General features: G+C 36.3%; 1 protein-coding gene across 3 annotated transcripts in view; it reads left to right on the top strand.

Annotated features, from left to right (window-relative positions):
* CNTNAP2 (contactin associated protein 2) overlaps positions 1-27944 on the top strand; it is a 1232776-nt gene that overhangs the window by 668200 nt on the left and 536632 nt on the right. For all 3 annotated transcript variants that reach the window (XM_069811947.1, XM_069811956.1, XM_069811963.1), the window contains one exon: positions 10976-11125. In XM_069811947.1, the coding sequence (XP_069668048.1) occupies positions 10976-11125 (150 nt within the window). The remainder of the gene's footprint in view (positions 1-10975; positions 11126-27944) is intronic.

Here is a 27944-nt window from a genome sequence, read left to right as displayed (position 1 = left end):
AGCAAAATAAGACAATGTATATTTGAAGAATAGATAGTTTGATACCTTTCCAAAGGCATAAGGTTTAGTCATTTAAACTACACATTAGTCTTTGACAACCCCTAGTGTAAGGTGCAGAGAGGAAATACTGCTGTATTGAACTGGCAGGGAAACAGAGGGGCTGGAGATATTTTCAAGTTTATTTGCTTCTTAGAACTTCTTTTATGCTGAAAGGCTGCTTTCATTAGATACTTCCTCCTAAATAAATGCATGTGTCGTGGTTTAACCCCAGCCAGCAACTGAGCACCACGCAGCCGCTCACTCACTCCCCCCCACCCAGTGGGATGAGGGAGAAAATCGGGAAAAGAAGCAAAACTCATGATTTGAGATAAGAATGGTTTTATAAAATATAAAAAGAAGAAACTAATAATGATAATGATAACACTAATAAAATGACAAGAGCAATAATGAAAGGATTGGAATGTACAAATGATGTGCAGTGCAATTGCTCACCACCCGCTGACCGACACCCAGCTAGCCCCCGAGCGGCGATCCCCCGCCCCCACTCCCCCCAGTTCCTATACTAAATGGGACATCCCATGGTATGGAATACAGCGTTGGCCAGTTTGGGTCAGCTTCCCTGGCTCTGTCCTGTGCCAACTTCTTGTGCCCCTCCAGCTTTCTTGCTGGCTGGACATGAGAAGCTGAAAAATCCTTGACTTTTAGACTAAACACTACTTAGCAACAACTGAAAACATCAGTGTTATCAACATTCTTCACATACTGAACTCAAAACATAGCACTGTACCAGCTACTAGGAAGACAGTTAACTTTATCCCAGCTGAAACCAGGACAGCATGAAATACGCTTTTAAAACCTAGGAGATAGTTCATGGACAGAGTCAGAGCACGTACTTTCTGCTGTATTTCTTCTTGACTTCGAGGTATAACTTGTGTTGTCCAAGAACAGGCTGTGAAAGGCAATATTCAGTAAAATGCAAAGCAGTCCTGCAAATCTAGCATTTTAATTATGTTTTTATGGTTTTCTTAGAAAACCACTGCCTAAGGTCCAAATATTTTTATTGTGGTTCACTTTGAGACAGACTGTATTTTATTACATTTTATTTTATGTGTACCTGCTACTGTGCCCTTAACAAAGATAACATAATGTATGAAAAAAAATATTTTTAGTTAATAAAGTGGATCATTTGAAGCGATCATTATATTAAGACTTTACTCCGGTTCACTGAGAACTTTATTCTTTTTTTTGTGTTGTCTTTCTGGTTTTGAAAGACATACACATACTTAACAGAAATGAAAAGTTAATCTGTGCCAGCAAATACATGCAAATTTTGGGGCAAATATATTTTTCTTGGGGCAGGGAGATGCCACTTGAACTTCTCCCTTGCAGTAGGTCTAATACCCCACAGAGTGCTATGGCAGAGCAATGTTTTATCACTTTTTTCCTTAAGGCTTTTGATAGAAGAGAACAGGCTGTTTTCTTTTCAAAACAATTTCCCAATGTCCTCAGCAAATGCTTTCAGCATTTCAGACCTGGCTATGTCTGTAGTAGCAAACAGTGCAGAACGATAGGAGTGGATCTGCAGAGCAGAACAGTTCATGCTTGGACCTGAAAGTCCATGCAATGTCGTTTGCACACTTGAGAATGGAGCTTGTTACTTTGGACTTAGATTCATCTGACGGAAATACAGTCCTCAGGCTTTGAGATTGATAATAATACAAAGCAAGGTCCACTATATGGGGCAATTGCGAGATTTGCTTTGTACACACACTCCAGCAACAAACTAAAACCAAAATGTAGTTTACATGTAAACCTCCACCTCCACCTCTATAGGTTTCTCGTTCATGCACAAAACTGCCTTCTGCTGGGTTTTGAGCATGAGAAGGTGAGAACCTTCTCACTGGTTTTGTATATGGCTGCAGAACTGGTCTAAAGCAAGGTTAAGTCCAGCCTCAAGGTGTCACTAGTAGGGTCTCAACCACAGCATGGACAGCCATTCAAAGAAAATCAGTCTTCAGATACAGTACTGTTTGGTTCTGGCAGTGGAGTATTGCAAGTTTAAAGAATAAATAATTTAATGTAGTTTGAGTTTAATGAAAAATAATCCTGAAGAAAGAATAATTGATTGGTCATTGGTAGTTGCTAGATTATGTCCACATTTGGTATTTTTTTTCTGGTGGGGAGCAGTGGGTTTGCTTTTTCTACAGTTCCTGCCTCTGTGACAGAGGCAGAGGTTCAGTTAAATCCTTCTAAAAAGTGCTATATTGTGTTTGGAAGAAAAGTATAATTTTTCTATTTATTATGTGGGGCACATGTACAATGAAGATAAAATGATAAAAAGGATTTTTGTATAATAGGATTAAGACATGAAAAGGGCTGCTATGTGAATTTCCTTTCAGAAAATCTTGTGCCTAGAGCTTTGTGTATCTTCTAAACAGAAGCATAATGAAAGTGTTACAGGTGCTGATTTAAAAGTATTGCCAAATGAACAACATAAAGATATTTTAGTGTACTACAAGTAAGGTGATAAAGCTTGATCATCTCTTCCCCCATCATATGCTTCAAGCTCTCAATCATGCATTGATAACTACTAGAAAATGTGCATTGAAAGACCTGTTTGGATGTCTGAGACATATTTAGGCCTCAATTTGGAAGAGTATTTAAAGATGTGCATGGTTTTTAAGCCCTTGAGTGATCTCCCACTAAAGCACGTTTTTAAATATTCTTGTTGATTCAGAGCCATCACTGGGAAAAGCGTCTCAGGGATTTCAGTATCAAAACAAAGTTACATTTGATTTTTGCTGTTGGTCAGAAAATGTCAATTTACCTTTAGTCAGATGGCTTTTTTACTGCTTTTTTGTATCTGCTTTTTCTTACCAACATAACCCTCCCCACCAAATTCTGTTTTGTTTGTAAGTAAGTATTCTGTTTAAGCCAAAGTGAAAGTGTTCAAGTTGGGTGCCTGTGAGAAAATGTAAGGAAATAAGAATTAGTCCATCCTTCTTTTCAGTGAATACTTCAGTATTACGAAATTAAAAGTTATGGATTCACTTTCCTCCCCTGTCTGGAATATCTAGTTATTTTATTTTTATGTATTATTTATCTGGCATGAATGTGCAAAGAATAGGCACTATCTCTATCATGCTTTTGTAGGTATCTGTACTTGATTAGTCCAAAGATAAGAAAAAGCAAAGCAGGTTGCCTGCTGTATTCTTTTAACAATTTAGCCATCTAAATATACAGTAAATATTATAAATAATTGTAGTGATACAGAAAGGCTTCCAATTCAGTAAGGCCACCCCCAGAAAAGCTGAAGAAATGCATCTAATATGGATAAATGTGACAGAATAGTAGTCATAAAACAAGTACCTTTAAGTTTCGTAACATGAAAAGGAAAGTTCTGGTTAGCTCACTTAAAACAAAATATTAAGATGCTGAACATATAAAAACAATAATTCAGTACAGAATGGTATCTGGCACGAGACTGTAAAAACTATAAAATGAAGTTAAAGCTTTATGAGTATAATGCTGTTTCTATGACGTTTTATTTCTTAAAATTTACAGGAAAAAAATAAGAAAAAAGAAATATAAACCCTTTTCTAAAAAAAATGGGAGGTTTCTTATATGAAATGTGTATGCTGGATAAAGAATAGTTAAATTACCAGTTTCAGTAATGATTATTGAAATTATGTGAAACCTAAGAATAGATCAGATTTTGCATTAGCATGTTTGTAGTTTTAAGTAAAGAAAGAAAGAAGATTGTGTTCTATGTACTCTTAAAGATGTAGATAACTGTTTGGAAGTCTAAAAGATGATGACATATTATCTGGACATGGGGCACAATGCTGTATAGTAATCATAGTTTTGTCAGTTAAAAAAATAGATAAAGTTAGATGCGGATATAGAATGAGTTTTGAGGAAGTTAGGAACAGTTATGCTAGGTAACTGATGTGCAGCCATAGTCTATTTCTTAGTAAAAATTAATCCTGGTGCCATTCATTGAGATGATTACCACTGAGCATGTACAAAATCCTGTGCATTTCCAGAGCACCAGATTGCATTATTAGAGCCAACATTTTCTGACTTGACATGGACTGGAATAGAGGAAGAGGGCAGTGGAAAAAGGTGTATTTATTCATTAACGACAGCATCCTTTCTGCAAGCTGAAACACATACAGAGATTCCAATTTCCAGGTGTATATCTTTTCATATCTAAGGCATAGTAACGCTATTTTTTTTTTTCTGAAAATAAAGAATGTGAGAAGAACAGTGAGAAGAAAGGATGGAGCCTGTGCTTGAAAAGCTGAAATTGTTTCAGCAGTTGCATGAGATTCTGCAAGTGTCTAAGCTTAGAATTTACAAAACATTATTTTTTCTGTCATTCAAGTCAAACAGGCTTTCATCTGGTTTTATTAGTTTTCACGAAAAGACAGAACAAAAAAATCATTACAAGTTTGACGATTATTTGCTAGGTTTATGGTCCATTTCAAATCACCAGTAGTCAAGCCTCTTATAAATATAGGTTTGAAAGTCATAAAGAGTCTGCAGCATTTTAGATGTATGTATTTGCTGTATTTTCAGTTTACTGCGTAACAGTATTAACTATGGGAATAGGAAAATTACCTACTTTTTTGTTTGTTTGTTTTTTAAATACATCCTATATATACAAGGCTGGAGATGTATTTAAAGCTAAATGTTCATCTTTTTGTTCTGGCATTAACTTGCAGAGAAAACTCAGTATAAATAAAATATCACCAATGGGCAAAATTTTGGCATGTTTCCAACTACTCACCTTAAAAAAGAACCCTGAGCTTAATCACAAGGACAAAATTTGTCATGAATGTTTTGGTTTTGTTGGAGAACAGAGTTTTCGATCATTAAAATCCCTTCAAGGCTGCATTTGCCACTGTCTTAGCTTACTGATCACCTGGACAGCTGAAAAATGAATAAAACTAAAAATGAAATGGACTTTTCTGAATCATAAATCCTAAAACAGATTATGTAGTTAGATATGTTATTCCATAAACTATCTGAAATATTACTATAGGAAGAGTTCTGGTTTTGTTTTTCCCGTTTAAAAATATGATTAGTTAAACAACAGAAAAGTACGGCGCTTGTAATTACATCCTGGTGATTATTTTTTTTTCTGGTTGAATATTACTGGCATATATTGCGGTATATTTGAACACAGCTGAATGTTTCAAACAAAATATTGTTGGCTTGTTTTCTTATAGTCAGAAATACTGGTGCAAAGTTGTACTGAATTAGCGCAGGATTAGGCAGGAATATCAATACACCACCATCCTCAGATGAAACATGGTGTCAGCTGGCTAAGTGAAAGCAGTTGCAAGCAAACCTCTCCCTCTGCCTTCAGCCTCAGATAGGGTGGGTCTCGCCATTAGCAGAGAAACTTGGACTGGACTTCTGGATTCCTGGGTTACAGGGAATCCACACAGTCATTGCTGAATACCCAGGAAAGCCTCCGTGCTTCCAGAGGCTTGTTCATGCGTGTGTGTTCCCTGTTCCGCTCCGGTATCTCCCCATCCTGAGTATTTAGGGTTTCATCTCCTAATAAGAATTTACAAGAAATTACAATATGAAATATTTACTACAACGGTAGGAACTGAAGACCAGTATGCAGCCACATAGCCTTACATTGCTTCAGCGCTTCATGGAGTGCTAATGATACTATTCTTGCCCTGTTTTATTCCTAAACATTTTAACTGAATTTTGGGTTTCACTCATATATCAAAACTACGATGAGGTTCTGTTCTGGTGTAGCAGATGTTATGCTGTTGACTTCAGAAGAATTTAGTCCATTTATACCAACAGACTGTATAATCTAGCACTCATTAATAGCCACGGTATGGGTCAGTGCCTTTTACAGGAAGATTTGATCGCACAAGAATAACTGTAGAAGAATTTGAGATTTTTGCTACTATAGTTTTCTTCAAAGCATAACTCAACCAGATGTTATCTTTCTAAATTCTCCATTATGTATTAAACTCTTGTACTTTTTTGGTGTTCGTCAATCTAGTCCTTCTTCCATGTCTGTAATAAGCAAAACATCTGTTTCTTCTTGTTCAATCAAAGTGCCTACCTCAAGAGTCCTACTTTTAAAATAATGTCATTTAAATAGAAATCCTAGATAGGGATGATGCATTTCATTAACATATTTGATTTGCATATGAAACCAGCTTTTCCAGAACTCAGCAGGGAATTTGTGGTGGCAGCAGTATGTTTCTTTTTTTCTCAACTTGTGTATCAGAAAGTTACAAGAAGAAAAAAAGAATGCAAATAAATATGTATATCAGCTTAGATAAAAGAGATTAAACTGCAATGAGAAATCATTGTTGTGTGTTTGGGATGTTGTCCGTTCTAAACTTTCCAGCTGAAAATTTTTGTAATGGAAAGAGCCATATTCTACTCTTAATATTGAATCTTGGTTTACAGAAAGATCTCAGTTAAGCTTGACTTTTTTTAAGTCCAAGCAGAAATAATTCTTCAATACACATGAGGCATGTAATAAAACATTACAATAAAAATAGGTCATGCAGCTGTACAAACTTATCCCCTATGGGAGACTATACCATGTATCTCAATACCAATTTATGTCCCTGGAACAGAGCATTATCACATTAAGAAAGGAAAGTTGACACTACTGGCTCTAAAACACATGTAAATAAAAACCAGATAAAAAGAGTGGCAGAGATAAAAGGTGCTCTTAGTTGCACCACTGGGGAGCACAATTCTGTAAAGACAGTAGTGAGTACTTGCTGGGTGCTAGTGAGCAATCCTCATTAGCATTCATAGGTAAGCTCCATGGAAAAATGTATCTGTAAAATGTTTTCTAAGCAAATGTAAAATTGCACTTGGATTTTTGTGGAAACTTTGGGCCAGAAGAGTTGGAATGTTACTGTCTTACTGTAAAGCTCCATAAGGATGGTTAATACACGTAGCTAAGAAGACAGCCTTAACTCACAATCATTTTGTAGGCAATACAGTGAAGAGTTCATAAAGTATCATCTTTCAGGAACTGACAAGAACAATGCCAACTTGCAGGGGCAAATATTTTTGATACAGGCAAAATACCAGTGCTTCTCCAGTCATGCCTCTAGCAAGCAGCTTACAGACAGCAATGTGTCCCCTTAGTGTATTTTGCTAAATGCTGCGCACACAGAGAGAATGCATGGAATTAGTTTTTGCTGGTAATTTGCAGGTCTCCTCATGCTCTGATCCACCTTCCCTCCCCTGCTTCTTGCCTGGACTCATTGCAATGTTCAGTTTTTCAGTGTGGTGCTAGTGAGCTTGAGGTGTTTTCCTTTCACTGCATACTAGGAGAGCATGCCACAGATACTGGGTAGAAGTAACCGCGCACTTCTTAGACTACTATATTGGGCACCATTTTCACTTGTTAATTCAGCATACAGCATCACCTGTTTCTGTGCTAAAGAAAGAATATTTTGGCACTTTCCAGGAGAAATCCATGTTGAGTTGGACAAATAGCGTCCCGTCCCCGTCCCCGTTCCCGTCCCCGTCCCCGTTCCCGTCCCCCCCCCAAAAAACAAACCACAAAACAAACCATCCCAAAATGTTGAGGGACTCTCATTCAAAAACTGTTTTTGATGGAAATGATGGCTTGCTTCCCCCTGCCCCAGTATTTAGGCTATTTGTTCAGGGAGAAGCTGAGCGGAGTTAATTTTTCTCTTTTTTTACATCTCACTCTTCCTAAAAGAGTAAGCTGAACTCTCTGATAAAGATTAGTCAGGAAATAAAGCATGCAGCAGTAATAGCTACATAGTCTAGATTGTCTCTTTAGCCTGCATACATGGTTCCAGTCCCTGTTCTAGTGTTATTTAAAATATGTCATACAAGAACAACATGGGTATTGTGACACTCATTTATTTGGTGTGTACAGAGCAGACTAAAGTATGCAGTCAAAAAATACAGATTCATATAACTGAGGTATTTCGCATGTCCTGCAATATTAAATTTAAAACACTTCTCATTAGTGCCATCAGTTCATTCTTTTATGAAAGAATATCTTCAAGAGGTGAGGAAGGCAAACGAAACCTTATTATAAGAAATACAGTGAACTTCCAATTTCATGGCATAATCATCTCTCTTTAGCTCCATCAACGGTGGTGGCAGGTTGACCTCAGCCAGCTGACTGACACCCCCACCCAGCCACCCTCTCACTCCTCCTCCTCAACAGGACAAGGGGAGAATATAGGATTGAGAAGCTCGTGGAGCAAGACAAAGACAGGGATGTCACGTACCAATTACGGTTGCAAGCAAAACAGACTTGACTTACGGAAAAATTAATTGAATTTAATTTATTGCCAATTAAAATAGCTTTAGGTAGCGAGAAACAAAGACAATGATTAAAACAACACCTTTCCTCCTCCCTCGCCCAAGCTCAGCTGCAATTCCTCACTCCCAGCTCCTCTACCTCCTACTCCCGAGCAGCACAGGCAGATGGTCAGGACACAGCGGCTCCTCTCTGCCGCTCCTCCCTCCTCAGGCTGCTCCCCTGGCCCAGCAGGGCCTCTCCCCAGGCCGCAGCTCCCTCAGGAGATGGATGTCCACCTGCTCCGGGGGCGGCTGGAGCCCCCTCCTCCCGCTCTCCCCTCGGGGCTCGCAGGGCTGTTTCTCGCCCTCTTCCCCTCACCGCCGGGCACCGTTTTGCCCCCTCCCTTCCAGCTGCGCTTTCCCCGAGGGGCTCGGCTGTGCCCGGCCGCGGGAGCCGGCCGTGTCCGGCCCGGGGCGGCCCGGCCTCTCCTCACAGAGACCGCAGAGGCAGCAGACTCATTGCCGGCATCTGGGCACCTGCACCAGGTAGAGTTTTGTGTGTATGTTTATATCTAGTTCTGTTTAAATTGGCTAGGCGGTTTTGTCTGTTTAGTGAATGATCTCAAAAAAATGTATCAAATCACGAAGAGCAGTGGCCTTGAAAGTTACTACTGTGAAAGCTTTAAGAGAGAGACATTTGCCATGTAAATACCTCAGACGCCCCTGCAAATTCGGTCCAGGAGCAAGAGAAAACCAATGACGTTTCAGATGGTCATGGGAGGTGGACATGTTTAGAGGAACCCACTGGAGGTGTGACATCCTCTCTCTAGCTGCAGTCTGTCAAGGCGCAAAAGCTTATCTTTTGATATAATACAAACGGTGGTGCAAGGTAGGCTGACGCTTTCTTGCCTAATGTCCCGTTGTTTCTTGGTTTCTGCAATATCCCCCTTTCCAGAGAGTGCTTTAGATGTACCTCCCCCTGGACTCACTGACGAACTGCCCATGCCACCGTTTTCATCCATTGTGTCTTAATAGCCAAGTTTTAATTTTGTCCAGAAGCCTCTAATTGTTACTCAGTTTAAGGCAACACTGAATACCTCGATAAAAACTGACATAGATTTTTTTAATGATAGGTCATCTCGAGCTGGAAGATTGGGATTTTAAGTAGGTTCTGGTAAACTTCAGCTGTAGAAACACCCACTGTAACAATTTTGGTTTGGAACCCTATAAGAAGGTGTATCTTCTTTTCCATTCTGAGTTTATTATCACTAGAAATTAATTTTATCTGGGTTATAATTATGTGTTTTCTGTTTCTTCCTTGTCAAATGTAATGAAAATTTAAAAGGAGCTTACAAACAGAAAGACAACTTTTCTCATGTTTAGCACATTAGGTCTTTCCTCTCTTCTTACACTAGATGGAACAAGTTTTGGTAGAAACATTTCTTACAGATACATTTTTTAAGAGGCTTCTGCCACTTTTATTCACACTAGTGAATATTCCAAGGTATAACACTCCCATGTTATTTCAGGACTTGATCTTGTATCTTAAACATGTGGAAGCAGTGGGAAAAAATTATTCATTAAATGTCTAGGTATATCTGTTTGCCATGAGTATTATTCCTTGTTCATAGAAGATAACATTCTTTTGAATATTTGGAAGGTTTCTCTTCCATTGTACTTTGGCTGAAACTGTGCATCGCACTTAATTTTAGAAAGAGTTTATTGCATTGTGGTTTATTTTGGCAAATGACATTTTGCTAAGGTGACTTAGCACCTTTATCTAGGTGGAGAACATCACTTGTAAGAGGTGCTATAACTTGGAATTTACTTTTACTACTGTGTTTGCTACTTAACTTGCTGACCCAACATAACCTGCCTGCTCGGTAATGACCATAACAAACTAGTACTCTTTCACCGTTCTTTAATGGTAGCTTAACATGCCAGGCAAACTGGCTTCCTGCCATCTGCTGGAGATGTGTCAGAAGTATATAAATTCTGTTTTTTTAAAAGGTCTGAATGAATGAACAGATCCATCTGCTTCACTGCTATCAGTATTGGGAGGATGGTGCTCCCCTAAGATTGCAGATTTTGGCAGACATTTGCTGGTTTTGCAGTGCCTCAGTGATAATATCTTCATCTTCTATGACTAGCCCCACATCCCAATGACAGGATTAGCTGTGAACTCACCTTCCACGTGAGCCTTTCCCCCTCCTATTTTTTTCTTTCCCTTCTCTTGGAATTATCAGGCTTTTGATAAAGGCAGCAATCGTGACCATAATGTGCCCTTTGGACCTGTTACTCACTGTAGTTAAATGGATTAATTAGCATCTTTTCCTTTTGAACCTGATCATAGAAACAATTAAGAGATATTCTTTATTAGTAAAATGTAGAATATGGCCTTTTGATGGGAAAGGTGAGTGATAACATTTGTAATTAGATACAATTTTTCCTGACAGCATGGACACTTTGGTAGTTCCAAGACTTGTATTTATAATATAATGTTATTTTTTTGGTAATAGTTCCTTTAATAACAATGCCTTGTTATTACACTAAAAATATTTCATTTCTGCAATAGCCTTTGTTAAACCTTACATAATGAGCCTAGGAGAGAGACACAAAAACCACTTAAAGATAATATGTATTGGACTAAGTAAAATGTTCCAATGTTTTCTGTTCTTCATAGGCTCTGGTCTCAATGATGGGCAGTGGCATGAAGTCCGATTCCTAGCGAAGGAAAATTTTGCTGTCCTCACCATTGATGGCGATGAAGCTTCAGCTGTTCGAACAAACAGCCCTCTACAAGTTAAGACTGGAGAGAAATATTTCTTTGGAGGTAAAAAAAAATACCAAAACAAATATCTGCTTAAAGTGCTGCTGTCTTTTAATCTACATGATGGGTGAAATGGAGCTCAGGATGCAATTCATTCATATAGATCTTAATATGGCTAAAATGGCTAAGTGCTGCTCATCAAAAAGTAAAATACTAAACTTAATTTCACTTTTAATAATCTTTTTACACCTCCTCATCCTTGCGAAAGAAACCCTGAGAAGATCTGTACAAGAGTCAATCTAACTTGGAATGATTTCACAGATGTTCTCTGAACATTTCAGAGACAATTCTCGGAGATGGGAACCTTCCATTAGTAGTTTAATTAAATGGCACTGAGAAGAGACATAAACTTATCTTTCCAAGATTGGAATCCTGAAGACAAAAATGTATCATTGTTCAGGACAGGTCTTAACCTTTTGCTGATTTTTTTAAAAGCTATCATGATTGTGGGTAATTAAGAAGCTTTCATAAATTGAAGCCTTAGATTGTTCATATTTCTGTCTATTGACAGACCACATACTAAAAAGAGTTCTTGCACATGGTGGCTTGAATTTTTATTCCTTTTGCTCTCCTACGTTAACATTTATGAAAACCAAAAAAGGCCATCAAAACTCTTGGAATTTTAAAGTATATATTTAAATTTCTATATTAAAAAGCCTATTTAGCATGCCAAAAATATTTTTGATACACTACTATCTTATAGGGGAAGGTCATTAAGGGTTTTTTAACTCAAATGTAAATATTATTTTTCATACTGCTACCCAGTTTTTTTTTAAAAACATCCATTTCAGCAATGACCTGCAATCTTTGTTCAACCAGAATTCTCAGCGAGCTCAAATGCTATGATCAAAAAAGAGTGATAAGCTGTACGTTTGAAGTGTCCAACATCTTTGAGATTGCACATGAAAGCTTCAGGGAGAGAACACAAATTTTGAAAGTAGAATTTATCAGTGTTGAAAACTGGGGGTTTTTTTTCAAACTTACAAGGTGCATAGCTAATCAAAATAAAATATAAATGGGATACTACAAATAATCGTGATAAAAAAGATAGTAGCATATGAAGTACCCTAAGTAAAAAGGGAAAAAGTCCTTTCAAGGTTATTCTCATTTCATTATCTCCTATCAATGGAATCGTTAAAAATACATATGAAGATTACTGTTTAAATAATGTTACAAAACTAATATATAGTTAATAAAAAATAGATTCCAATGCTGCAGATACTGATGACACACACTTCCAGGAAACATTGTGGCAATGATGATAGACCACAATCTAAGACAAATACTACCAAACTAAAATTCATCTGTCACAAGAGTTAAACTTCCTGTTGCTGCAACATGTGTCTTTTCCAATATCCTTAATTCAGCTAATATCCTGAATAGTTTTTTTAGCATATTGCCTCAAATAAGAGTTCTAGCATAACCAGTTGCCACATGCTAAAGCCTGAAAATTACTTTGTTGTTGAAACATACTACCTTAAATTTGTCAGAGCAGTCTGAGACATTCTCATTAAATGACGTTATTAAGCACATAGAGGAGAAAATGCAATGCCATACATAATACATCCAGTGTTAAATTCTGTTAATTTTCATAGGTAAAATCCCCAGACCATTATTGCATTTCTGGAGAGAGAGTGATTGATTTCTTCTGAAATGTCTTTTACCTCTGACTCTTTGGTTGTGAGGGATAGTTTGTCTAGTTTCTCCAGGTAGTTTTTATACCCTTTCTCAGTCAAAATACAGGTTGCTTTGTTGTCATTTCAGTTGGATTCTGAAATCTGCTTGACTTCTAATTGTTGTCCAGTACTTTATAATTACAGCACCCTTCCATAAAAAAAGTGTGCATGTAAATATTGTTCTAGTGGGATATGAAAGTAAATCATGCGTTCTCTAAAGTTTCATTTGCACATCTGTTCACCCAAATACATAGTCCCTTTGCATAAGCTGTGGAGTTTTTGGTTTTCCTTATTACCTTTTATAATCTGAAAGGTCTTTGAAAGATGCATCAAAAGAATAGCAGTGTCCTAACCTTCATGTCCAGTTTTATTTCAAAATAGGAAGTCTGCATTTGCAACACTGTACTTTTGCATTTTAACTCAAGCTGTAAATCTGAGGAAGCTTTATTTCTGACTTGGATATGAGGAACCCATTTATTTTAGTATGCTCCCACATGAATATTTCTATATATATATTAGTTATTTTGCTATATATATATATGTTAGTTAGAGATTACTTGCAACCTAAAGCCAGTCTTTTGGATGTGTATTAGAAACCTGATCTTTATATTCACTGTCTGTATCTTACGAGGCAAAGGTATTTTTGTTCTATTCCCTTACATGTATGTGTTCCTCCTTATTTTAATTTATAAGCACTCCAAATTATGGCTGTTAATAAGTAATATTTGCAAGAAGAGGATGTAGAGGTGAGAATAGTGGGGAACTTCAAACATTTGCACCACTTTTAATTGTCATCAAAGATGTTTTCATTATTTTGATTAGAAGTAAGTTCAGCTAAGAAAGTGTCAAATATTTTTTTTCTGCAAATATGCATAATTGGTTGGGAAAAGGACAACTGCCTCATGAATTCAGAGGATAGTATGTTTGGCTTTTTGTGAACTGCTAGATGGCTAGCAGAAAGAATTATCATTTCTTTGGTGATGATAGATTTTCAATGTGAAAAGGAATCCAGTAGATTTCTTTGCTAGAGATCTGAATACAATAGTTACAGGTATTTTGACTATTAAACCTATGTATTACTAAAATTCAAACATACATCACAGATGCAGAAGTTTTAAATTATGAGTTTTAAAGATAGGAGTGTTATGATATTCATCCCATCCCACTGCTATATTTCTTGATCTTAAAAAATACTGAGAAATCTCAGTCCATTGAATTTGTGTTCAGAGAGCTCGTACAGCATTTCTAGAAGGCTCCGAACATGTATACTTGTCTGATTTAAACTTTCCTATTTCATCTTTGAAAGAGATACCACATGTATGCAAATGTTTTGTTCTACAAACTTTCCCTTTCCCTCATTTCAAAATAAGTGCATCTCTATATTCTGGTCTCCTGGTGTCAATATAACAAGTATATACTATAGGTAATGGTGTTGGTTTTGCTGAAGAAAAGATTTAAAGGTTGCATTTCAACACTGTAGTACAGTATTTTCTCAAAAATATATTGGAGAATTTAAAGAGAAAAGTAATTACAATAAAATGCGTACTGCCTCAAAGTAGTAAGGCAGACACTACAGATAGACCTTTTCTGTGATCATAACTACAGCTTTTACCGTAAGAGAAGTACCACATACTTGAATGTGAATTTTTGGCACAGCGTCGATTTTTCAGAACAATGATCGTTTTCATATATTGTTGTCATAACTTTGCACTGGCAATATCCCATAATATTAGTTTCATAATAAAATAGACAGTCTATCAAAATTGGGAATGGATTAAAGATTGAGTGGACAAGGAGAACAGTACTATGCCAAATGTAATGATAAAACATTCCAGATAAATCAGAAATACTAAGCTGCCTTTTACACAGATAGGTTCGCAGTGATGTCTGGAAAAGTCCTTAATTTTACTCACAGTATTTTGATTAGAACTGGATTATGGCTCAGACCAGTATAATTACATAAATAATAGGGGGAAATGCAGAGACACAAGACTTTTGTGCATTTACTCCTGGCATAGAAATTTTGACACAGGCAGAAAGAAGCCTGTGAGTCAGAGTGCTCCCTCCCTCTGTGTGTGCAAATGGGTACAGTAAGGGCCAGTTGAACATTGTGTTAACAAAAGAATAGCTTGTTTGGACACCGAGTAGTATACTGGGCCTGGTTAGTCAACCTCCCTGTCTAGTAGCAGCCTCCAGCTACCATTTTGAGAAAGTTGGCCTTTGAGAGAAGCCAGACCTGATTGACACTTTCCCAGTTTCCCTCAAAACTAGTTTGTAAATGTGTTCTGGCTATTGCTTAGTTTATTCGTTCATTTGAATAGAAATGCTTGTCATTGACCACCAAAACCAGATTTTTACAACATGTACAGCAGAATTTGAATAAAGATGTTAAAATCAGAATTTTTTTTTACTTCTGCCCATAAAACTAACTTTTCTAGTCTTGAAAAGTCATAAGTAAATCATAAGAGTAAATCATAAGAGGATTCCTTATTTCTCTGTCAGAGAATAAATCACGTTCAGTACTGTTAAAGTATTTTTTTTTACTTCTCTCGTGCCTCTCCTGTGCTGTCTCCCAGCACTACTAGGATCCTCCCAAGGGACAGAGAGCAATGATGTTTTAGTCAAGCCTGAATGTTAACAGAAGTTGTGCTAAAGATCAGGCATTTCTGTAGATTGAGTGAATGTGTGCTAGTCTACGTGGGAAGATGGGTTCTAATTGTCTATTACCCTTCTGTATAACTATTCTTCTCTCCCCACTGGTTTTATTTTCCTTCTCTTTCTTGTGTCAAATTTTGGTTTTTGGAAGGAAGTGAACTTCCTTTCTCTACTAAGCTCTAGAGAATGATGTTTCTTTGTTGTTTCCAATTATCTGCATAAAACAAAAAAGCAGAACAGAGAAAGCGAACCACAGAGTGAAAATGAGTCCATTAACCTCATCTGCACTGTTGGAGATAAGGGGCTTTTGTGAGACATCTTAAGCTTGCACCAAACCACCTAATAGCTGCCTAGTGCCCAGAGGAAATACTTGATTAGAGACGTGATTTTGACTTGTTTCTATTTTACAGCATTTCTTTCTAATTGTGTCTACTTTCCCTCTCCTTTTCACTGGCTTAAGGATAGGAGAATTTTTAGTATGAGTGATAAATCTTCATTGAGAACAAAGGTATGCAGTGAGCATCTGTCAATCCACTGTGTGCTGCTTTTTCTGACAAGCAAAGATGAATGGACTATGCAGTAAGTTTCCTATGGGACACCAGTCTATGGCATATAGAAAGTCCTTCCTTTCTGTATGACTGTACAAAACGCACTCTGTATGGAATCTTGTTCCTGGAGTAGAATTCATTTGTTTCTGAGTTATGTTGGTCTAAAATCCCATAGAATCAGAGGTGGTGGAAGGAGGAGGGAGGAGGGAAGTCAAGCGAAAGAGAAAACAATACCTTCCTCTGTTTCACATGTGTTGGGCTCTTCTGTGTGTGCATCTTCCCTTCTTAACCTGTCATTTATAACCAAAGCCTTTGGGTGGTGTGCCTACATTTTTTGTCAAGTTATCCATTATTATTATTTTGTGAATTGGTTATTAACAGCTGTTATGGTCAGGCTTCCTAGGTAGCATCACTGGGATTTCAAAAGCACTCAGACTATCACAATGGCAAATATTATCAGATAGAAAGGGAGCATGGGATTTTTTGTAGCTCAAATTCAAATGTGTTCAGCAAAACCAAAGCTGAGTTATTGGATATTACGTGACAAATGAATGAGACCCAACCAATGGCAACTCAGGTTATTTGTTACCTAATAAAGGAAACTAAAGTCCCTGCTGACATCATTCTCTTAAGCCTGCAGCTTCTCACATCTTGGTAAGTAACAATGATGTTGGGTTGTATTTGCATTTCTGCACATTGATTGGATTATTAATATGTCAGGGCTTTAGTTTGGTGGCCCCTTCTGTATTTTGCATGTACGACCATGAGACAGGATGGTCAAATTTGCATTTCTTGTGGAAAGGGTGCTATCAGTGTGATTTGAAATCTTTCTCCTCATGATCATAGCTCTACTGTAAGCTCAAATATAAATCCATGAGAACACAAAGCAAATTCAAAATAACTCAGATTATAATGTGATTTTGTGTGTCTTCAGCTTTTATCATCAGGAGTCCTCCCAGGTCAGTCCTACAAAATAATGATAAACACAAGAAATGGAAATAAAAGAATTGGAATGGGCTGTATTTTTTAATAACCCTCATGCTTTGGATTGTTAAATCCAGAATGTTTATAAGTCAATAGATGAGGGATGAATGCAGGTGTGCAGAATATATAAGCCTGTGCAAAGCAAGGAAGTAGTTTTGTAGTAAGTTAAAAAAAAAAAAAAAAAAAAAAAGCGGCAGACAATTATAGGCACCTAAACCTCTCTCTGCTATCTAATACATGATTCAAATTCTTTATTATCTCATCTGCTCTCTTCCACTATGACCAATGAAACACAGCTGAATTCACACTCCTTTTATACAACTGACAGAACTGAAGTGAGTCAATAAACATTGCCCATTAACTCTGTGAGTTTTATGCATTTTTCATCATGTTTAAAGTTTTGTTTATTTCATTCAGATAATTTGAATGTTAGACAAATGAGACCAGGTAAAATAATGATGACATTCTGTGATTAATTTTCAGTAATTTCGGAAGTATTGTTAGTGATGTTATAATATGCCAATCCACCAACAAGTATACAACAGTACAAGCAGAAATGCTGAAGATAGATTGATCTCCTGAAATAAAACAGGTGCAGGCAAAAAAGCTGATACTTTGTGCAAGCAAATAAAAGATGAAATGTATGGTAATGTGAGTTTAGGAATGGATATATAGGAGCATGAGTCTTGCTGGAATAACTTCAGCTTTTGAGCAAAGGCCTATTAAAGATGAGAAATGTCTGCCCACTGAAAAATGAATGAATGAAGTTTTGAGATGTGCTCTCCTTGTTATACAACATAAATCTCTTGCTAAGCTGAAGATGTTAGCCACAGAGTATATATCTGGAAGTTTCTCAAAAAAAATAAAGTGAAGGAGCTGAATCTCTTTCGCTTTATTTTCTTGCAAGTACTAAAGCAAATTTCTGTGTGCAGCAGATAAGACAAATTTTTCAATACATTTTCTTTTCTCTTATTGACATTTAAAACCAAGAAAGAACAAAAAATGAGGAATAACATGTACCATAGAGAGTAGATCTGTGTGGACATGGGAAGGAGTAAACTGACCTAATGGAACTCTATTGTCTCTGTTGTTCTGTGTGTGTATGATTTATTTCCTTTTTCACTAAATACAGTAGTGATATTGTTGCCTGAGTCTCAGTCAGAAGCACTTTGTATCAAGTCTCTGAATATTACAGAAGATTCAGTTAAAAATCGAGGAAGTTCCCTACATGGCATAGCTCTTGACTTTGAAGGGAAGGGAAAAGGGCTTGTAAAAATTAGTAAAATTTTTTCTGAAAGAGAAACTTTTGGAGAAGGAAGTGTCTGGTGAAGACACAGATGAGAGCTATTGGAGACATACTCAGAAGTGAGAATTATACCTATATCCTGTATGTCCTCCTTGCTGATGCTTTAGTAGGTCAAGCTACAAGGTCTTTGGTACCAGTAGCTGAAAAAACTACCTACAGGAGGGGAAGGTTAGGTATTTCAACATGCAGTGAATGTTGGGAGGAATATTAACCAGTACTAATCACTAGACAGTACTGATTAGGGCTGTGCAGTTTTATAACACTGAAAATAATTTAGTCTATTGATGGCATTAGGAGTCACAAATATGTTTGTGTGAGTGTGTTGAATTGTACTGTGAAAAATCAACACATATGCTTTCCCTGTGTGTGAAAATAATCATAGTCCTAAATAGTGAAGAATGCTAATTAATACTTGAATAGCCCTTCTAGCAACTTAACCTGTTTTTCAAGGATATACTGGCTCTGTTTCTAGGTGTATGAATGTGCTTATTGTCCACAGCCACAATTCAACACACCCATAGAAAAAAAAAAAAAAAAGAAAAAAAAAGGTAAATTCTTGGTGCCATCAATAGGCTATATTGTTTTCAGAGGCTTTTCTTGTTTGGGAGAGTGAGTTACTGGCGCTTCTCAGTGGATTTTCCATACGTGTTAAACTATCTGTGATTTTTGTCTTTAAAATGATAGAACCTACCTCAGCCTCCCCTTTTCCTCCCACCCATTCTGAATGTGAGACAAATTTTCAATTGCATTTCAATGTTTTAAGTATGTAAATGAGCACCTATTAATATTGTAAACAACACTAAGCTAGAAGATGCCTCCCTGCCATTGATTGTGGTGGTAGTCAGACAACTGACTCGCATGTTTCAGAAAATCTACCTATCTATATAATTGTAAACATGAATAACTTTGGAAATCTGGTTTAATGAGTCATAAATGCATAACCGGAGAAAAAAAAATCAGGATATGTTCCAGAACTCACCAAAATATGATGTTTGTGAGGTGGGATATAGAGCAAAAATACAGTTATTCAGATAGGAGGACTATCTGACTCATAAGGTCCGAGCTGAGAATGGTTCTCAGTGATCATTGTAAATACTGGCTTATGTATGAAACCTGACTGGTGCTCCAGTTAAATTTATAATTAGTCTGCTGCTTCTACTGTATAAGCAAACTGCAGGTAGCCCTTTGTGTCTAGGGCAGGCTGTCAATTAAATCTTTGCGTGCATACAGTCACAGGTTGTTATTATCACCTTTCATTGAAGACAACAAATCCCATCATATAAAAGTGGCAGTCTAGGGCTCTAACAGGAACACTTATGAGTGGTGCTTTTGTAAATCATGAAGTAGATTTTAAGGGCTTATGTCTTTCCAAAGAACTTTATTGAATCTCACAGTCAGTGGCTTAGAGCTGATTTATCTGCATAAATTGGCAAAACTGAACTGCGAAGCTGAAACTGAATGTTTAAAGCCTTGTTTTTCTCTTATCAGCAAAGCACTGATCTTACCTGTATAATTCTTTGCAGTGGGAAGTAACAAGTTGGAGATGCTCGAATCTCCAGTGTGGACTGCTGATGGCAACTGGCTTATTGCCCAGTTTCAGGACATTAAATTACCTTTTCAGTGTCAAAGTATGCCTACTTTAAGTTTAATTTGGGGTGGACAAGGTTTTGGTAATGCAGTGCTGTATGTTTAATATTGATGATCTCTTTAGGAGGGAACTGATAGTTAACGAGCAAACTTCTAGACCATTTTGGGTTATTAAGTCCTGTCAAAGACAGTCAGTCAGCCTATTCACTGGATGGCCACATCCTTTTTTTTTTATTTATTTTTTTTTTCCTAAGACAGGGCAATTTATCTGAGATCAGACAATTAGCATAAATACTGACTGTAGAGCTGTTAAAAAAATCCTGTTTTTATGAATGAAGAGAAGTAGGACACTTCTGAGGGATGGTGGTCACTGTCAGGTTATATTGGAGAATATATAACTGGATGAAAGATCTGTTGCCATGGCAACAATGGCAATAAAAGATACTCTGAGCCTCTTTGAGTTCATCACCCATGATACCAAGTGTATGTGTAACTTGAATGATCCTGAGAAGAGATTTTACAGACTTTCTCCTTCTGGACTGACACCTGCATGCTTATCATTTGATCTTGTCCAACAAATCCAAGTGAGATTAGACACTGACTAGTAATACACAATGACTGAAAATCCTTCAGTAAACAAACTTTTATTTATCAGTAAGAACAAGCCAAATAGTAGTGTAGAATAGCAGTGTGTATGAATTTTCTGTGAATTTTCTGTAGGAAGTATCTTGCTTTTATCTATAGTGACAAAAGTACTCTCTAGATGGCACTAAGGATATTTCCTTGTGAATCTTTTTCCAAGTAGATGAGGCCTCAAAAAGAAGCAAGCTTTAATGACGCTTGGAAATGCTTCATCTGCTTCTTGCACTTATTTAATCATTCTTACTGACCAGACTTCCCAAAACACTTTCTGTACTTGCTTGTCGTTTTTTTAATCATCTTTTTCTTCCAACAGATTGATGTTAATTTTTTGAAAACCAATTCTTGTATTTGATTCTGTAAGTTGGAAGCTTTCTGTGGAGCTTTAGAATAAATTATTTTTTTAATTAATTAGGCCTTTTGTGGTTTCACTGGCATCATAACCAAACTGAATGAACTTATGAAAAGAGACGTTCAGATCCCATGTTCCCATGATTTTCATTCGTAGTAACAGGTTGCCCAAAGTCTGACCCTCTTACTTTTTTTGAAACTCTCATTTATACTTACTGTCTTTGCAATTCATGTTCTCCATAGACTTGATAAGAGCTTTTCCTTGTTGCATTTTGCTTGATTGATTTTTCAATATTGCCTTTTATTAAGAACTTAGCTAAAAGAGAAAACATGAGTGGGAGGGAAAGTTTACTGCCTTTTATTATTTGAATGTCTTAAAGATCATGGCGTCAGTAAACAGTGCTCATGCTGTTAGTGACTCACAGTTATTCTGTAGATACATGATGAAAAAGCTTGAGATAGCGCAAAGAGATGGAATGCTGCATACCTTGATGCATGTTGAAGAAAGGTCACTGAGGAATTATACAACTGGAATAATAAATGAATCTTAAATCTTTTTGAGAATGGTAGGGCTCTTCTTGTCAGTGTTATGTTCCTGTTTCATTTTTAAACAGATTTTATTATACTTATGATCTCAACAAAAGTCAAATAGGACAGGTCTTTATAAATGCATTGAGTGATCTTTTCAGGAATGCTACAAATATTAGCAACAAGATTGTTATCACGTCATGCTAGTTCCCAGAAATATAAAAATACCACAGCATCATATCCACCTGTCATTTGGTAAATGTAATTCTTATTTGGGTCAATGGCTATGTTTTGCTGCATAAAAATAGTGGTTCATGTTTCTGCTTTTGAAAAGTGTCATAAACCACTGGGATGGGTCTACCAAATGACACCACCTTTTGTGCATACATGCATGCACATTAAAAATGTGTTCAATAGAACTAGTTTAATTTTATAAAGAAGCCTAAACTGTTTTTCCTAGCGCTTCAACGTCTTGATGCTCAAAGATGCAAACTCCATAGCTGGTGCAATCTACCTGTAGAAACAATTCCTGAATGTCATACAGACATGTGAAATTTGAAGCTTATTGTTGCTGTCTCTGTTCCCTGCTTGGACCTGTAATAAGCAAGTACTTACATTAGAATTAGATTATGCCTTATGCAAGGTCTTTTTAGCTTTCCATTGAAGCTTTCAGAATTATGTTCAGGCACCTATCCCCCCAAAAATTGACTTGGTTTGCATACATACTTTGTATAATAAATACTCTGGCATTGAAATGACTTTGTATTTTAAAATTGATAAAGACAGATTTTCAAAAATCACATTTGATTAGGAGGGTAGAAAAGTACTGCAACAAAGGATGTCCATGGCAACTCTGCAGTAAAATTTTCATTAATTGCATGGAAGAAATTTCCCATGATTTGAATATCTTTTGAAAGCGTTGGGTGCATTATAATATTGCTATTAGAAATGTACTTGCAGTTACTGTGGACTCCACTGTGTCCTTTACGCAGATGTATTTAAGAAAGACTTTGGCTAATAAATGTATTTATTCTTAGTACATCATTACAGCTAGGCAACTGTCCTAGTCTTTACATTTTACCCTTTACATTTGTTTCCCTAATCAGGAACAAATGCGTAAGGCTTTCAGTGCTAACCCAGATTTTACTGTGCTGAAAAAAATTAATCTTTTCAACGGGGTGATACCAACACTCAGGGTGATCTTAAGGAAATTTGTTTCTATCCAACATCTTTTTAAAGTTTGGAGTGTGACCTACAGAACATTTTTCCTTAGCCATCATTTTTCATGAAAGTGCTCCGAAACTACTTTCATTTACACAGCTCACTCCATTTTCTGCTTTGCTACTTTCAGAAGATGCAAGGGCAGGAAGAATCTCATTATTAGCAGTTTCAGCAACAGCCTTAGAGTTTACTGCTCTACGGATCACAATGACTGTGACTCACCTTTCTAATCCTATTGATCAGCAGTTTCATTAACTTTCAACATCTCAGAAGCTTGCAAACTACATGTGAGATGTCCTTGCTTAGTGAAATAAATAGCTGTATTTTGCCTGTATCATAAGCCCAAGACTGTTTAAAAAATAGTTTGCTCATAATGAAAGTAAAAGAGGAATAAAAAAAAAAATCTAGGAAGTGCATGGATCATTTACAATAAAATTAATTAGAAATTAGATTATTATATGTGTAGGGCTTACAATAAAAATGTTTATTGAACAAAATAATCGCTAGTACAAATGTATAAAAATGTCTTTTAAAAATTACATTAGTGTACCCCATTCCCTTTTTCCGCCTTATATTGTCAGGCCCACCACTTAACAAGCTGAGGTGAATGTTTTAATCCGCATGAACTTTATGATGGTATTTTGGTTTTATGCTTCAGTCAAAGCTTTTGTTCTTCATTTAATGCACCCTGCTATTCTATAATGTATTATGTTATAATGAAGCACTATTTATCATTTTTAAATTATTATATTTCATCACTAAAATTAAAATTTCCTAAAAAGTCGTCTTTAACATAGTGGAATCGTTTTGTATTTATTATCTCTGGTGACTAATTGTCATTTTTATCTTAGTTGATAATAAGTGTGTATTTGACTTTTTCAATAACTTGTTTTCTAGCCTAAATTAAAGATTGCAAGATAAAAGTGGATTTCCCTTTTATCCTCGTAAAAGTCTACCCTGGGGGAAATAAAGCTAGTGATTTGGAGAGGGTTCAACACATTCCAGTGTGTCTGTATGTGACTCTTAGCAAGCCATTTAATATCTGCTGTTCATTCAGCTACCTATAACATGAGATTAAAATACTAATTTGGGGGTGACTAATTAAAAATGGCTGTGGACAACTTTACATTTGACTCTATTTGCAATACTTTTGTATTAATTTTCCTTGAATATTCAAGTCCTAGTTTTTCATTATTAGAAATAATTATAAAAAGCTCATTTTAAGCCTCAATGACTGCATATTTACTGAAAGTGTTTTATGTTCATTTGTCAATTTTGAAATTTAGGCTGTTCTAAAAGCAATACTATGTGAAAAAAGGAAGAGTTTTACGAACAAATATGCTGTTTGAAATACTAGTTGTGTTTGTTAGATGAATAAAGGCATTTAAAATCATTTGTCCCCATTTTGGAAGGCTTATATGCTTTCCAGACATCATGAATTGCAAATTGTATATACATATATATGTGGTATAAAAATATCATCATGTGATTTTCAGTTTGTGATATGTTAGATAAACGACCCAATCAGATAACAGGGACAATACTGTGTGACTGATTGACAAAACTAAAACAGAATGAACTTTTAACTGCTAATACAATTTCAGTTTGTAAATTGAAAACAAATGACTTATTTACTCACTGATGAAATTCAGAAATAATTTCCTATAATAAATAAGTTCAATAATTTTATAATCTCCTTTATGAACAATTTGCAGACTTTTTTTCCCAAGGAAAATACCTGTGGCATATGTATCTTCTGATAAATTACTTAGGGCTCCACTTTAATAAATTACAATCTGAGAGACTTATTGCAAGACTTCTTTAATGGGTATTTGTGAGTCAGTTTGGATTTATAAGAGAATGACACAATGCAAATCAAATTTTCAGTTATTGTTATTGATACTAGTGCTATTACAAATTAATCGTCTTATGCATGAAGGATGAAGATGACACATCCAGGAATATGCTTTGAAGATGCACTGAAATGAATAGTGTTGAAAGAGTAATACGACTGAATCTTCCTGCTTATGAAAATATTTTCGACAAGCAGTTCATTTACAGAGATTATAGAAAGAGATTTGTATTAATAAAATACCTAATAATATAAAAATGGTACTGTGTTCAAGAATGAAATAATTTTAGGTAAACATAAAATAGAATGACTTTTTGTTTTGCTAACAGGCAAGGACAATGCTTTTTTTTAAACTGAGGGAAGGCTAATTTTTTAATTCAAGAAGAATAAAATAATAGCTATTTTATAATTTCCTGAGCGGTTCTTCTGTCTCCTAAATAGCAGTTGTATAGAAGGGGATGAAAAGGAATATACTTCGGTATTTCAGGCTCATTATTTCACAACCTATAAAGACAGGCATACTTTAAGAAAAATAGAACTTCTATTTCTTCTAAGGGTTTTTGTGTCATGGAGTTACGTATTTGCGTATCTCAAAATCTTATTTGCAAATTGATAGTTGGTCGTAACTGGCAGGAAGGACTCCAGATATGCTGTATTATGTATATCAGTAATGAAACAGATTTAACCTTAGAGGTGGTGAAGGGATGCACCATTGTTTCACAGCTAGGCTTTGTGATGTACTGCTGCTGCCAAATTTCATAGAATCATTACCAAAATATGAGTGCTGGAGATAGATGATGAAGTAATATTTAGGGGAAGAAAAGCAGCATGTCATACTTAAAATATCACTTTGAATTATATGAAAACTCACGATCTTAAAATGTTCACTCTTGCAGTATAATAGAAATTTCTTTAATTAAGCTGCTTAGAGCATTACTGAAAAATCCTTAGCTCTGTGATCAGAACACTGCATAGATTACAAAACAGAATAAATGCTGTGGAAATCAGTGATTGTTTTTTATGTATTGTTTTACCAGAGCCATTGATCAGTGTGAGCAAATTCTGTGTTTACAGGAACAGTGTGATTGGGGGGGAAACACCACACAGTGTCCTCTAACATGATGTTAATGCCAAGACAATACATTTTGTAAGGGAGATTAGAGGGTCAGATTGTATCTCTTCTTTTATTCCATACTATGTATTTGCATACGTTTTTTATAAAAATAAGTTAACTTTTGTGGAGTTGAAAGCTAAAGGATAAAAAATATTCTGATTCTTAAGCAGTTTTGGAAGCTGAAGGAAAACTGATGCAAAATAACTTGTATATGCAGGGTGTTGAACTCTTTGCTTTATGCACATGTGAAATATAGATGGACAGAGGAGAGCGTAGCCAAGTCATTTTTGGGTGTAGACAAGATAATCTAAAGCTGTAAGTAGCCAGTTGTTCATAATTTCCAGTGAAATCACAACTAATGGCCAGGGTACCTTCAGGACTTTGCTTTCTGACTTCATGGCCATGCTGCTGTCTCTACTGCCTTTCTACAGGAGGTGTAGAACCAAAAGCCAGTTAAGGGGCACTAAAACAGTAACAGTGTCCCACAACCAACACATCTTGCAGGTTTGTCATTGAGGCAGTTCCTTTATAGGGTTCTTGCTCCTCAATGCCTTTTGACTTAAAACTAACAAAAAACGTCTTGCAGTTTTGAAGAGTACAAATGTAATCAATCTTAATTTCTTTTGGATTTTTTTTTGTTGTTGTTTAACTCATTATTATTCAGATGATATTATAGACAGCAGGTTATGGTGCCATGCCCTTATTCATTTGTCAGTGGAAGGACTCATTTTTCAAGCAATTCAAACATCTTGTTCCCACTTAAATCTAAGTCTGGACAACGTGTGCTGGATAATGTATGCTTATATGCCTGCATCTTGTAATTTCTTCCTCTTCATTCCCTGGGTAAATCTGATTCCTAGAAACACATTCATTTCTTAAATAACTGAAATGCATTTTTGAGAATGTGCCTTTACCTTGAATTCTATCTCTACGCATTATCATGCTTATTACTTAGAGCTGGTTATGAGGCCCTGAATTCCTTGGCAGCATTCTTCCTACTGTTCTCCCTTTTAGTTTTCTTCCTTCCCCCTGACTTTTGCCTCCATCCTCCTCTCCTCTTTCCCAGCACACTGCCCAGTATCTCTCAATCAAGGTGAAGAGATGAATGACATCTATTGCAAGAAGAGAGCATGAAGCCTGAGCACAGTGCACTCTGATTTGTCTTCTGTCTGAATGTAAAGCAGGCTCTATCACCCAGGCTGCCAGGAGAGGTTGAGGGATGGTAGCTCTGATAGGTTTATCATGTGTTCTCATCTCTAAGAAAGCTAAGTGAAAACATAAAGTTCCCAGGCGTTGGTTGGGTACATACTGATAGCATATTACTGCTGGCACTAAAATTTAGATCCACACTGAACTGCCAGCATCTTTTTCTTTTAAAATGGACAGGATGTTTGTACTTACAATCACGAAGACAGCAATTTCAAGGAAGGTGTCATATGTCAATACAAATTAAGTTTAAAATGTAAAATATATTACTGAATAATTATTTTCTTTTTGGATGAAGGCAAAAAAGCTTCACTGTCAGGTAAGCATACCCCATGCACACACAGCCTCACTGAATTTTTAAATTGCACTTTGGTGTATGGGTTGGAAGGACTGATGCTAATGATGGCCCAGAATTAAAAGTTTGCACATTGTTCATGACAATCAGAAAAGACTGCAGGACAATCAGCCTGTGAGACAGAAAAAAACCCCAAAAAAAGAGGTAGATGAGGAAGTGTAACAAGCCACTGCAAACACAGTCTTACCACCAAACTTCCTAAATTAACTTCTTTCATCTCTCTTGGGGTTTTTTTTTTTCTCCCCTTGTTTCCTTTAACATGTATTTTTTATTTCATTTTACTCCATGTCCTTCTTTCTCTTTCTTTGTGTAGAAACACTTTTCAATCCAGGTTGATTTTTTTACTCCTCCTGAGAAAAATGTGCTATAGCTCCACTTAGGAAAGATCCCTAAAAGATTTAACTACAGCAGAGCACTTTGGCACTAGCAGAGTTTTTACTAACTTGACTGTAGTGATAAATCTTGTGGGAAACTGTATTGGAAAACATAGGTATTGATTAGAAATTTAATGGAGTTGTTTCTCCCTATGTCTATTTTTATTGTACTTCAAAACAAATGCACTAACACTGATGAATCATAGAATGGCTAATTACAGTATTTAATGGCTGAATTACACCTACAGTAGGGGCTATTTCCCTAGTAAATTCTAGACAGTTCTGATTACCTCAGAAATAATTTCTGTGCTGTACCATCATGCGCCACAGAAGTCCTTTAACTTTAAGGCAGATACAGCCTGACCAATTAGAATAAGAAGAGAGCAAGAGATTTTGCACATAGGAAGAGTGCGTTCCATGCAGAAA

The sequence above is a fragment of the Haliaeetus albicilla genome, chromosome 2 (assembly GCF_947461875.1).
Source record: "Haliaeetus albicilla chromosome 2, bHalAlb1.1, whole genome shotgun sequence".
Lineage (NCBI taxonomy): Eukaryota > Metazoa > Chordata > Aves > Accipitriformes > Accipitridae > Haliaeetus > Haliaeetus albicilla.
Note: the sequence above shows the minus strand (reverse complement) of the source record. Positions and strands in the feature narration are given on the sequence as shown.